Consider the following 13,367-nt stretch of genomic DNA (forward strand, 5'->3'; position numbering starts at 1 on the left):
GGAAATAAAAAAAAACCTAGGACTTATCTTAAAGTCCTAGAATACTAGGTCATAACTGGTATTCTAAAGTAACAATTCTTACATGAGGTGGTATGACATGTATCCTGATCAAGAAAGGTTTACATGCATTGTTTATCAACATGGAGGATGGAAAATTGGCATTACAAGAATTGTCAGCCAGGTTTAAATGTGTTATTGAAAAGGATTCACCATGTTGTTGCAGTCACATTTCACTTCTGTATAGCAAAACTGAGATTTTATCATCCATAATCATCTGTAGGAGTCACTTTGAGCATCAAAACTAGATAAGTGGACAGAGACCTTCATATTAAATACAAGAAGAGTCAATGGGAAAAGACGTGGAATTGACAGAAGTACCACACGAACATAATTGGCATTATTGAAACAAATAAGACAAAAACAGGTGAGATTCTTCTAAATAACCACAAATTTAGATAGTAATAATTAGTGAAAGGAAGGAGTAGCTATAGTCTTTAACACTAGACTCAAAGGTGGTCTTCTTACTTGTGCCTAGTTCAGGAGAAGGTTCTATTAAGGAAGAGGCAGGGGAAGCTTCAGGTTATTAGAAAGTTCCTTGTTGTAGATCTAAACAGCAGAGTAAGAAATGAATATCAGACATATAGAAATGTTTTGGAAAAATTGTTAGCCTACCTTAAAAGAGAAAAGTTAATACTGAATAACTGGTAGATTTATGTTCAGGACATAGACTAGTCACTGTTAATATCATGTTCTAAATGTGCACTGATTCATATGGAGAGAAGACACAAGAAATAAGTCAATTTCATTGACTATGTTATTGTTGATAGTGATATCTGCATGCTCTTGTGTCCTGAACCAACATGAAGATATCATTATCAACAATAACTAGTCAATGCTATCTCTCTCTATAGAGGATTCGACATTGGAAGTGATCGGCATTTATAGTTTTGAGCACGATGAAATTCGATATTGTATTGAAAAGAAAAAAGTATGTAAGAAGATTTTAAAAGGAAAAGGAATCAAAGGTGAGCAGCTTTCAGAAGTGTATTTCATGTAATCTCCTCTAGTAAGTCTTGGATTGGAAACAACGTTCAAAGTGTTTGGAAATCTTAAAGCTCATCAAAAAAAATTTGCATGCCATCAAAATTTCTTTTCATGATGTACATTGAAATCTCAGATAAAAACCCTTTACCAACTTCCATTTTCTCTCTCACTCATATACACTCCTCCTCTTATCCACTAGAGTTTGCAAATTGCATTTTTTCAACCTTTCTTCATATTCTACATTCTAGAGATCAGAAACCACCTTATCAGTCACTTCTGGACCTTTTGCAATATTATCTACATTCCTTGATGAATATTACTTGGGGTAAACAAAAGACAAGAAGATTAGAGTAAGATTACATTCACATGGCACTCTTAATATCTGGAAGAAATAATTAAAATCACTGCTGCCTGAAGGTGACTCCACTGCCCATTGAAATGGAGGTGGAATTGAGATATTTTTGTTTTCTTATAAAGTGGTAATTATTACTAGCAAGCTGTTTAAAAAAAAAAAAAAAAAAAAATTGAAATTGCTTGACAATTTTTTTCTCACTCTATGTTTAGTCAAAATCGGTATCTTTTTTGAGTTGTTTCACTTAGGTGGACCATGATGAACCTGATACATGTTTGTCTTTTACAAATGTGCTTAAAAAAAGACTGCAGTTCTTGATCATGGTCTTGATGATGAAATATATATATATATAAAAATCTTTTCAGTGTGTAAAAATATTATTCTGAACCAGGATTTACAATATTTACAATATATTGTACTTATTAATTCATTTAATAAAATTGCTAGTTTCTATGAAACTACTTTATGATTATTATCACTGTTTACACTAATCATGTTTCATTTAATAGGTATAATTTGCTATAATATAAGTTGGGATGGCAGTGAAAAAAATCCTCCATCATGTTATATTGAAGTTTATGACAAAAACGGGGTATTGGTTAGCCAGCAGAAGGGATTAAAAGGAATAATTGAAATTCCAGATGTTAAATTATGGTGGCCTTTTACTCTTCATACAGATCCTGGTTATATGTATAAATTAAAGGTATTGTTTTATATTAGTTTTTCTCCCTCTCGTATAAAAGGTTCAATTTTATTAATGCATAATTGTTTCTAACATTCATTAAGCATGTGATTTTATCTAATTTTTATGTAAAATACATTCAAGGGCAGCTAAACTTTCCATGTTTTCATTGTAGTTGAGATTATGGAACAACACAAAATCATTGTCAGGAGCACTTATAGATTTTCAGCATATGTGAAACTGCATTTTGTGCTGAATGAATACTAAAACTAAATGGTTATACTTAGAATAGTCCATTAGTAGGTCTTTCTCATTATTATGTGTCTGAACACCCCAATCAAAATTTTCGAATGAAAGATTAAATTTGAATGATAGAAGCCAAAATGAATAGTTGAATTATTGAGTGATCATTTTGCAAAGATGTCATTCAAGTGATCTCCTAGAAGCTCTGGTTTTTCATTCCACCAAGCAGACAAACCAGCCAGAAGAACACACATGCACAGTTAAGACATACTCTCTCATAGCCTTAGTTGTTCTGGTCATGATTCTAGATAACATCTAGGTGTAGAAATTGTAGTGGCAGATGGGACAGATACAGATTTGAGTGGGGATTAGAGGTAGATGAATTGGAGGTACCTAGGATATTAGAAAATCTCATTATGAATATTGCCTTATGGTTAGATGGGATGTCTGCTCATACATTACAAGAAAGTGAATATGAGAATTAGCATTGTGTCTTACCAGGATATTTAAGTCTCAAGTTCAATGAATGTTCTGAGAGAAGGGGGGGGGAGAAAAGGAACAGGGAAGAAAAAGGCAAAATAGTTTGGCTACATATAGGAGCTCCAAGACAGAGGTATCAAATTATGGACTATTCAATAACTAACTTTTTCAAACCACCCTCACTTTGAAAAAATTGGTTAATGATATAATTCTGGAATGGATAGATGGGGATATGAAACTCTATGGGAGCAGCATGGTTTGTGAACAGTAATTTACTCAAGTGAGTGACAGCTGAGGGGAATAAAGGAAAATGGCTACACTATGTTCATGCTGTAAATTAAAGATACCAAGAAATTATATATTTGATTTAATCCTTTATCCAAGTGTAAGCAAACAAAGTTTGTGCATGAAGTATTTTCAGGACAACTTGTGGTAAACATAGTGTGACTTCACATCACTTGCCTTAGTATCCCATAATGCAAAGAACATCTCCTTGCAGACATGTATAATGATATGCATTATGGGAAGGGTCACTATCCAGACTGGTTTCGACCTTTATTGAGGTTTCATCAGTGGGAGCCAGATCCAGAGATGATACCAAGGTTGAAGTAATGCAGAAGACATATTTTCATATATGAGTTGCCAAAAGGTGTCGCACCTTATTATTACAATACTTTGTATTAGAGATGATTAGCTGCTGAAAGTTGTTCCACTTGGTTATACTATAAGAGGGTGGTCAGAAAAGTTCTTGGCCTAACAATGAAAAAACAATTTATAATTTTAAAATTATTTTTATATTTCAACATAATCTCCCTTAAGACTAAGGGAGATTATGCATTGCTGGAATAAATGTTCTACATTTATTCCAGAGATGCTCCAGTGCCATTATTCCATCCCTGTGGTGGTTCTCAGTAAGATCTGCAAAATACCCCTCTACAGCTGCAATCACCTCTTGATTCAAAGAAAAATGCTGACCAGCAAGGAAGAAATTTAGTTTTGGGAAGAGATAGAAGTCAGAGGGAGCCAAATCTGGGGAATAGAGTGGATGTTCCAACAGATCCCTTAATTTTCCCATTGCCAAAACACCTTTCTGGGCAGGTGCATTGTCCTGATGAAAGATGATTTTTTTTCTTCTGAAAACTGGGTCTTTTCTCACGAATATTTTTGTATAGTCTGGTTAAAAGATCGGAATAATATTTCCCAGTTATTGTTTTACCCTTTTCAAGATAATTAATTTAAAAAAATGCCTTTAGCATCCCAAAACACCGATGCCATGACCTTTCCTTCTTGATGGAAGCAACATTGTCCTCTTTGGTGCTGAACAACTGGCTTCTGGCCACTGTTTGGATTCTGGTGTGTAATGGTGAATCCAAGTCTCATCCATAGTAATAAATCAATGCACAAAATCAGTTTTATTCTTGTTAAAACACTTCAAGCACTATTCAGAGATTTTCATGTGAGTGCATTTTTGATCTGCTGTGAGAAAGCGGAGCACCCATCTTTGCGCAAAGCTTTTTCAATTGCAATTCTGCATGCAAAATATATCCTACACATTCTTTTGAAATACCTATAGTCTCAGCAATTTCACGCACTTTGACTCCCCAGTCATCCGTTACCATATCGCTTAATCAATGATTTCTGGTGTTGTTACACTTTTTGGACATCCTTCACGTGGATCATCTTCAAGGCTGGTACAGCCATGTTTAAACTCGGCAGCCCATTTCTTAATTGTCAGAAATGAAGGAGAAGAGTATCCATAAACTTTTATGAACTTCGAATGAATTTCTTTTGGCGTTAAACCTTCTTTTATTACAAATTTTATAACTGCATGATACTCAATTTTATCCATTTCAAGGGATACAGACATCACTTTTTCTTCAGACAGCCGTATAAAACAAGCTACTTGATAGAATGACTTGCAATTTCACATGGATGCTTATGACTGATGTACCAACTTAGAAAAAGAATCTTGCCGATAGTGTTGCTATCTATGGTTGAGGCAGAGAACTTTTCAGACCACCCTCGTACGTTCCCATTCATGCAATCTATTCCTGTCCTCCAGGAAAGCCTGACTCTGCATTGCTCTCCCCAATTTTGTATCATCTGCATATCACCTGCTAAATCCATTCCAATATCGTTAATACACAAATTGAACAACAATGGTCCCAAAACTGGCCCCTGTGGCACACAACTAGTGACCTTCCTCTTTCAGGATATTGCACTCCGGCCCCCCCCCCCCCATATACAACTTTCTGATTCCCATCTGAAAGCCAGTCATTGATCAAACTCAGAAGTCTGTTATGCAATACCATTCATTTCAATTTATTTAACAGCTGGGCAGTTTATCAAAGACTTTTGCAAATTCTAAGTATATCACTTTATATGCATTTCCCTTGTAAAAAAAAAAAAAAAAAAACATTTGTCACCTTGTTATAGTACAAAAATCAGTACTTTCTTCCACTCTCAGAACCTATGCTGTTGTAAGTCTTGTATTAAATAGGTATGCCAGTGCTTCTGTCTATTCCCTGGAACAAGGGGATTCCTTCATATTTGATAATTCTGCAGAAACTTATGTTTTATTCTTTTACAAGAGAAAGATGGAAATTTTTAAAACTTTTAAAATTTCAAGCATTTCAGAAGCTTCATGCATATTATTTGCATAATAGGTCATCTATAAAATGTTTTCTAAATTTTGCAATTTCTATGAGTAATATAAAACTACACTGGTGTCCAAAAGCTAAGAATGAACAACATTTTTACCTGGTATATGAAAAACTTTCATGACTAGAGTCAATTGTGGACATCAATTTATTATTAGCATATTAATAAATTATAATACACAAAAATAGTGTTATAAATTTCATATTGGCAAAAATTTATAAATTTCCTAAGGATGTAGTTAAGGAATAAATGTACAGTGCTCACAGAAAATTAAGTGAAGAGAGATTTCAGTATGGAATATGTCCACTCCAAACCGTGATGCAGCTCTGGTAATGTCATACCAGCATCAAGTAATTCAGGAGTTCTTGAGATAAACACGAGGATAAGGTCTAGTTTTTCTTCTGGAGGTGGGTTTTGAGCAGCAATGCATCACCCTATTGCTTTCCAAACATGTTCTATGGGATTGAGATCTGAGGAACATGCTGACCACTAGATTCAATTAATATTCTCGGGTGCTGGAAGTATCTCCACTGATCGTGTACGATATGGTGTGGCATTGTCATCCATAAAAATAAATTCTTTGCATACAGCACCATGGAACAATCAGACATGAAGAACTTCATTGCAATATTGTTCACCAGTCTTTTTTTTTTTTTTTTTTTTTCCAGCACTTATAACCCAAGAACTGCCATATCTATCCTTTTCAAGAACATTCTTGATGGTAAGAAGTATCACTTTCATGCCAGAACAAGTGTTGTCTAGAATCAACTCTTATCTGTAAAAAAAAAAAAAAAAAAAAAAAAAAAAAAAAAAAAAAAAAAAAAATTAAATGGCCCATTGGCGTTCTTGTCCAATTTTTATGGATACAACACCACTGAAAACTTGCTCTATGATGAGCTGTCGATAAAAGACAAGCCTTCAGGTGTATATGCCAACTTGTTGCAGAAGTCTTTGCAACAGTTTGTCAAGATACTTGCATACCTGTTCTTGAATGGAGACAACTTACAAGCTGATCTGCTGTGGTACATCGATTACATTTTGCTGTTATAATGAAAACTGTTTTCATGCTTTATGGTAGAGCAAGAGTGACTTCCTAGCAAACATCTGGAACACATTCCATTAGGTTTTAAAAGAGGTAAACCGTGAGTAGACATATCGGTACACAATAAATAACGGAAAAAACTCGCATAGCAAGATTATTTATTAGTATAATTTTCGCCTGTGAATTGATACATTGGCCTATCAATTCCTTCAACTATAGGTCTTAACGGTGTGTTTTCTTTGTGAATTTTCGGTAGCCCATAAATTTTTGGAGAGCGCGTAGTGAGGAAATAGTTTTTTGACCGTATCTTCGGGCCAAGTGGTAATTAACTTAAGTAGTTTCTCTGTTTTGTTTTTTATTCCATTGGTTGGGTTGTAGTTAACTAATTTGTATGTGTTATTGTCAGAGACCAGCAGATTTATTTTTTTCTCTGCAAGTGGTATGGTTTAAAATAACAGTAGCATTTCCTTTATCGGCTCTGGTTATTACTGTGTTCGGATTTATTTTAAGTGATTTTATCGCTGTTAATTCATGTTTAGTAATATTGCTTGTTATTGTTTTGTTATGATTTAAAATGTTGGCAGTTTCTAAACGTATTTTGTCTGCTATGTTATTAGGGATCAATCTTAGGCCTCTTTCAATATTACACATAAATTCAAGTTTGTTTATTGATTTCGGTACTATAGCAAAATTTAAACCTTTGTTAAGTATAGAGATTTCGTCCTTGTTGAGAGCGTGGTTAGATAGGTTGACTATGTTATCGATACCTGTGGGTGATTGGTGGCTCCTGTTGTTTCTTGCTTCTGGTTGGTTGTTGTTCACTGTGGTGAACTTTGAATATGGCGGCTGGTTTTGTCGTTCTTCTCCTACAGAACAAATTCCCTCCAGATATCATGCCGCTCTTTGCGCATGTATTATGGTCGAGTTATTTTGTATGGCAAAACGCCTTCTACTTACGAAAAGAAGACACAGCCATGGGCTCGCCATTATCTCCCCGATTGCTAACTTTTAAATGGAACATTTTGAGCAACTTGCCTTAGGTTCCTCCCCTTTAAAACCCAAAGTCTGGCTTAGATACGTTGACAATGTTTTCGTGATCTGGTCCCATGGCTGCCAGACATTACACATTCCTTAGCCACCTAAACAAACAACACAAACGCATACAATTGAAATTGAAAAACACAACATATTTCTGTTTCTGGATACACTTGTCACACCTCTGGCAAACTTTCGTTTACTGTTTACCGGAAACCGACACATACGAGACAATATATACACATAAATTCCTACCACCACCCAACACAAAAACTAGGTGTCATCAACACGCTAAAAAACAGGGCGCAGATGATCTATTCCAATGAACAGGCACTAAAAGACGAACTTTAAATTATCTTTAATACTTTCCAAAAAAAAATAGATACAGTCAAAACACTATTAACAAAATTCTCTACAAGACCTCAATAAAAAAACAAAGACAAACCAGACTACAGTAAAACTATAACCATTCTCTACATTAAAGTGACATCAGACAAAATAAACAGAGTACTACAAAAATGCCACCTTTAAACCTCCTGCAAAATTAAAACACTTGCTTAACTCATCCAAAGACCCACTCCCTCCACTAGCCCACCCTGGGGTATACCGGATTTATTGTACTTGCAACATACCATATGTAGGAGAAACACGATGCACAATTCCTATCAGACAAAAAGAACATAAACAACACATTAAATATAATAATTATGGTGAAGCTGGCCTTTCTGATCATGCCCTGAATTCCTTATACAGAATTGACTGGAAAAGCTCTAGCTGTCTACATCGCACCAAAACATGGTATGCACGAAAATTCAAGGAAGCATGAGATTTATTATCAACCACCCCAATCTGAACAATAATGATGGTCTAAAAATCCCAAACATATGGAAGGTATATATATTTGACCCACGGAACGTTCCTCACTAAGAACAACTATAAACAGAACTGTAGAAAATCCAGTATCTTAAAAGCAAAATTAAGAATTGTAATACCAAAAATAGGACATCATTGTTTCTGAAAGAAAACCATCTGAAAGAATGTCTATTCCTGTCATTGTAAATAGAATTTAGCTTGATGTAATTTTTTTTTTCCCACTAGAGGTCATGCCAGTAGAATAACATGTGATCAAATCATTGTTTCTTTAGCTTACAGTTAATAATGTAACTCAGCTTGTCTTGTATGCTCCAGATGATGCTCTTGATGTGAAGATCGAAACATCATGATAATAAAAAAAGTTTTTTTACCACTGTTGTAAATTCCATAAATTTTTAATATGAAATAGTGTTCATCCTTAGGTTTTGGATTCCAGTATAGCATCAGATCAGTTATGTTAAAAAAAGACTTCATCCATTCAATTCAAAAACTAATCTATAAGTAATGATTTAATTTGTTAATAAATATATATTTAGCTAACATTCAGCAATGGTGCAATATGTACAGTCTAAGTGATGTATAGTGAATGCACTCATGTTGAAGGAAAAAGGTATGATAACAATTTTCCATACAATATTGACAGTAAATTGCTGTTTAATTTTTACATTAATGATATAGGAAATGATTTGAAGGGAAATATTCATTTGCTTATGATGCAAAATTGGGCATGATAGTTAATCAAAGTACAAAATCAATGTAGAGACTTGTAGGATAATTTAAAGAGGGTGATAGTCTGGGCAAACGATAAAGGATGCCAGTTTAATATATAAAAGAGTAAAGTTATACATTTTGGGATTAAAATTATTTTGTACAAAAATATTAAATTAAAAAATATATTAAACCAAATGTTGTATGTGCCTTGTATTCCTGTTCTTTGATTTGCTTTTTCTACACATTGATGATATACTGTTAATTTTAGTATGAAATATCTGTACTTTCATTAAAGTTAATTATTGTAGTTATCGTGTAATTTGTTTTTTATAAACTTGCATTGCATAGCATAAATTATTAATGGTTGGTGTACTGTTTGTAAAGGCATCTATTCAACCTATCTCAATGTTTTGTTAGGGTTGTAGTGACTGGAGAATTCACTTTTGCATAAATATGTTGACAGAACAACCAGAGTAGGAAGGCTCATATTCACTATCAATTTTTCCCTGAAATTTATCATTTGATAAGTTTTTAAGTTGATAAAGTTATTAAAACTTTCATTTAAATAAGTCTTGGTTAGTGTATGTTCCTTCACAATATAAGCTGCACTGCTCTTTGGCAATGTCAATAGTAGTTGCACTGAATTCTGTTATAAAAAAAAAGAAATCTAACTTATGCTATTTACTCATACTGGTAAATATGAGTAAATAGCATAACCATTTAATAAATAATTTCAGTAACATAATTATTCCTTCACTGCACCTTAACTGGTGAGCCATACAGCAACAGTTGAAACTGTTTCCACACTCTTTTGCCAGATAGTGTTTTCCCCATTCACTGAAGGTTTTTTCCCAGCAATTACATCTAATACATATTATAAATGTCTGGAGGAACCCTTACAAGTTTTCATTGAATCCAAGGGATCCTGGAAACAAAGTTTATGAAACACTCCTAGAGGATAACCAAGCTGGATCTCTGCTTTCACTTATTGTCTGTGGTCTCATATCTCACTATTATGGATAATTGTAAAAGTCTTTAGATGATTTGCATTATCTGGTGTCAGTGTAACTCCTGCCTTGCTAACTGGAAGTGTTAAGTAGTTGAAAAAATTCCATGTCTGGTGTGCAGAGCATAGTTTCTACATTGTCTGCTCTTTATTCCATCCACATTATTAATTTCCAAGCAGATTTACAACCTTTTGCAGATGGGATTGCTATAACAAAAATACACATACACACATAGAGGCTTGAGAAACTAAAGGTTGTATACTATATTGGGAGCCAAATGGGGTATACAGGGAGTGATAATAGCTTCATGAACACTGGCAATGCACTAATTTTTCTGTACACAAATGCCAGGAGCATTAGGAATAAAGAGAATAAGTTTGTGGTATTGATTGATGCAATCTCTCCAAAGATTGTTGGTATCAGTGAAACTTGGCTAACTGAAAAACATGTTCTGGCATGATAGAAATTGAAGGGTATAGCATATTTCAGGGATGGAAAAGGTAAATGCAGGCAGAGCATTACTCATGATAAGAGATAAATTGTGCCCACTCACGTAGAGAATCTGGTGGACATGATACTAATGGCTTTGAAAGTATATGGTGCAAGATAGAAGTTCATAGGATAAAATATTCAGTGGAATGCTGCTGTAGATCAGGAAATACAGATGGTGATGAGGCAAATTATTTTGCTAAGTGTGAAGCAACTGATCATTATGGGACACTAAGGAAACTGAATTATTGGACTTCTTGAGGGACAACTTTCTTAGGTGGCATGTGGTGGAGGGAGAAAAGACTTGAACTCTTTTGGACTTTGTCATAGCATCAAGGGATCTGATTATGATTGAGCTGTCATAATTGTCTCTAATTTGTAAGTCTTGACTTGGACAGTGAATAGGCATGTAGAAGTATCAAGACAAAAGGAATTATGTGGAGTTATAATGCAGGCAACTATCACAGACTTAGAAACCAGTTTGGAGCAGCGTAATGGTTAAATAATTTCTTGAAGGAAGAGATGTCAGTAATGCACAGAAGATATATAAGAAAAAATTGAGGTATATGATCTGCCACTATTGTGGCAGATTGTAGACTTCGGGTAAAGAAGATAAAGTGTTTGTTGAGGGTTGCTCTTGTTTTAGTAATCTGGTTATCTTTTACAACAGGGTAACAATAGCAGTAGATCAGGGTAAGTCATACACCGTCATTTTATTTTACAAAGCCAGTTGACAGATGCTACATTACAAGTTGGTTTTTAAGTTGTAACATATGAGTATGGATATCAGGTTAGTGGATTAGATTGATAACTGGATTTCTGATGGATATCGGAGTTGTATATGTGAAGAGTAATATCTCATCTACATACAACATTAGTGACATTGTCACTGGACTACAGGAAGATATTCAGTTGTTTGCCGATGATGTGAAGCTTGGGAGATTTTTTTAGTGATACTGCTGATGTTTTGTATCTTCGAGAGGATTTGAATAAACTGGGAAAGAGTGGGAAATGAATGGGGATGTCAGTTTCATATAGCTAATGTAAGGTTTTGAAATTTGGAATCCACAGATGGTATACTTCATGCTCACTTGGTGGAGTTATATTGGAAGAAGTGGAGGAAGTAAGGGATCTTGGTGTTATTGTTCATATAAATTTGAAGTTCAGAGGACATTTACAAAGGTTGTGAAGAGAACTCAGAGAATTGCTGCAATTTGAGAAAAATATTGATTACGAGAGAGAGAAGAGATTGGACCACATCTGGATTTCTGTGCTCATATTTGGTAATCAGGATGTGAAGAGGATGAAATGAGAAAATTGAGAGGGTTAAGAGACAGATAACAAATTATATCAGGACTGTAGGGTGCTGGTTATGAGGATAGACCAAAGTCACGTAAACGACAGAGTTTGGGGGATAGAAGATGGATGGATATGATTGAGACATTTAAACTGTTGAAAGGTTATTATTGGATTGACATATAGGATTTTGCATATGATAGAAGGACAAGAGGCCATCCCTGGAAGTTGTAAAAAGAAGTAGTGAGTAAACTGGTAAGAAAGGTTTTTGCATGGAGAGTAGTGGTAGGAGAATGGAATGCATTGCCTGAGAGGATGGTGAAGGTGCAAACAATGGGTGAGTTTATGAAGTCATGATGGACTTTGTGTTGTCTAGTGTTGGCCTCCTATGAGTCATGTGACTCCATGGGGGGTCAGAAAATAATGTGTGTGTGGGGGGGGGGAATATTCAGGGTGTGCAGGTACATCCATGGAATAGGAATATCACTGATATTATATTTTTGCATTTATTCCCATAAAAGACTTCACTAATTGTTTCCTGGATTTGTGCGATTCCTAAAATTAAACATAATATACTAATGCTTTGGACACTTTTCACCTCGTAAATGGGTGTGTGTGTGGTCACAAATATAAACACCTTTTGAGCCCTTTGAACAGACATACAAATGGTGCAGTGGGTCAAATTCTTAGTGCTCCAGTGGTTTTAAACTGCCCAGAAGACGAAGCAGGATGAGCACTGAGACAATAGCACCTAGAAATCAGTGGCTGTGTTTGGATCTAGGGTGAACCAGTTCAATTTAACTCTGTCATTTGTCATGAGTTGCTGTTTTTGTTTTCTGCATTTCATCTGTTTTAGGATATCGATATAGACAACTAATTTTCAGTAAGACAAGTAACATGTTTAGGATATTGATATAGACGAGTAATTTTCGATAAATAATTTAGAACTTTTTTGTCCACGTTTACAATGGGGAAGCAGAGCTGACGATTTACTGAATGTCCCATTTTCTGTCAGAGCTTTGGCAGATTGTATGATTGATTATAGTCAAAGGAGGTTGGAACTTGTATCAATAAGTAAAAAGAGTTATTTCAGATTTTCTTTGGTTCACTCCAGAAAAATAATTTATGTGATTACTTTTTCCCAATTTCTGTGAATATATTGCTATATTTAAAAATCGTATCAAAATTCAAATTATCCGTGTCTTACTCTAATATTTGCCAATGATAATTTAATCTCACCACAAAGTGTAAACCTTTTGTGCTTCTCACATTAACAGCACGTGCGTTCATTTGACTTTTATGCTTTCCATATTTAATTTATTAATTGATAAATTAATGTATTCAAAGTTATCCTACAACTAATTGCATTGGACCAATTAAGATGGACACTTAAAACTTTCATACATCAATAAAAATGCAATCATATGGTCAAAGTAACATGAATTTTGTAGC

The 13,367-nt window shown here is 34.5% G+C and overlaps 1 protein-coding gene across 1 annotated transcript in view; it reads left to right on the top strand.

Annotated features, from left to right (window-relative positions):
• Positions 1–13,367, top strand: part of LOC150095656 (beta-glucuronidase-like) — a 164,722-nt gene that overhangs the window by 54,055 nt on the left and 97,300 nt on the right. Inside the window, exon 5 of the mRNA XM_090409691.1 lies at positions 1,906–2,099. Within this exon, the coding sequence (XP_090265817.1) occupies positions 1,906–2,099 (194 nt within the window). The remainder of the gene's footprint in view (positions 1–1,905; positions 2,100–13,367) is intronic.

The sequence above is a fragment of the Typopeltis vanoorti genome, chromosome 20, assembly GCF_054136105.1.
Source record: "Typopeltis vanoorti isolate ZY-2024b chromosome 20, IOZ_Tvanoo_1.0, whole genome shotgun sequence".
Classification (NCBI taxonomy): Eukaryota; Metazoa; Arthropoda; class Arachnida; order Uropygi; family Thelyphonidae; genus Typopeltis; species Typopeltis vanoorti.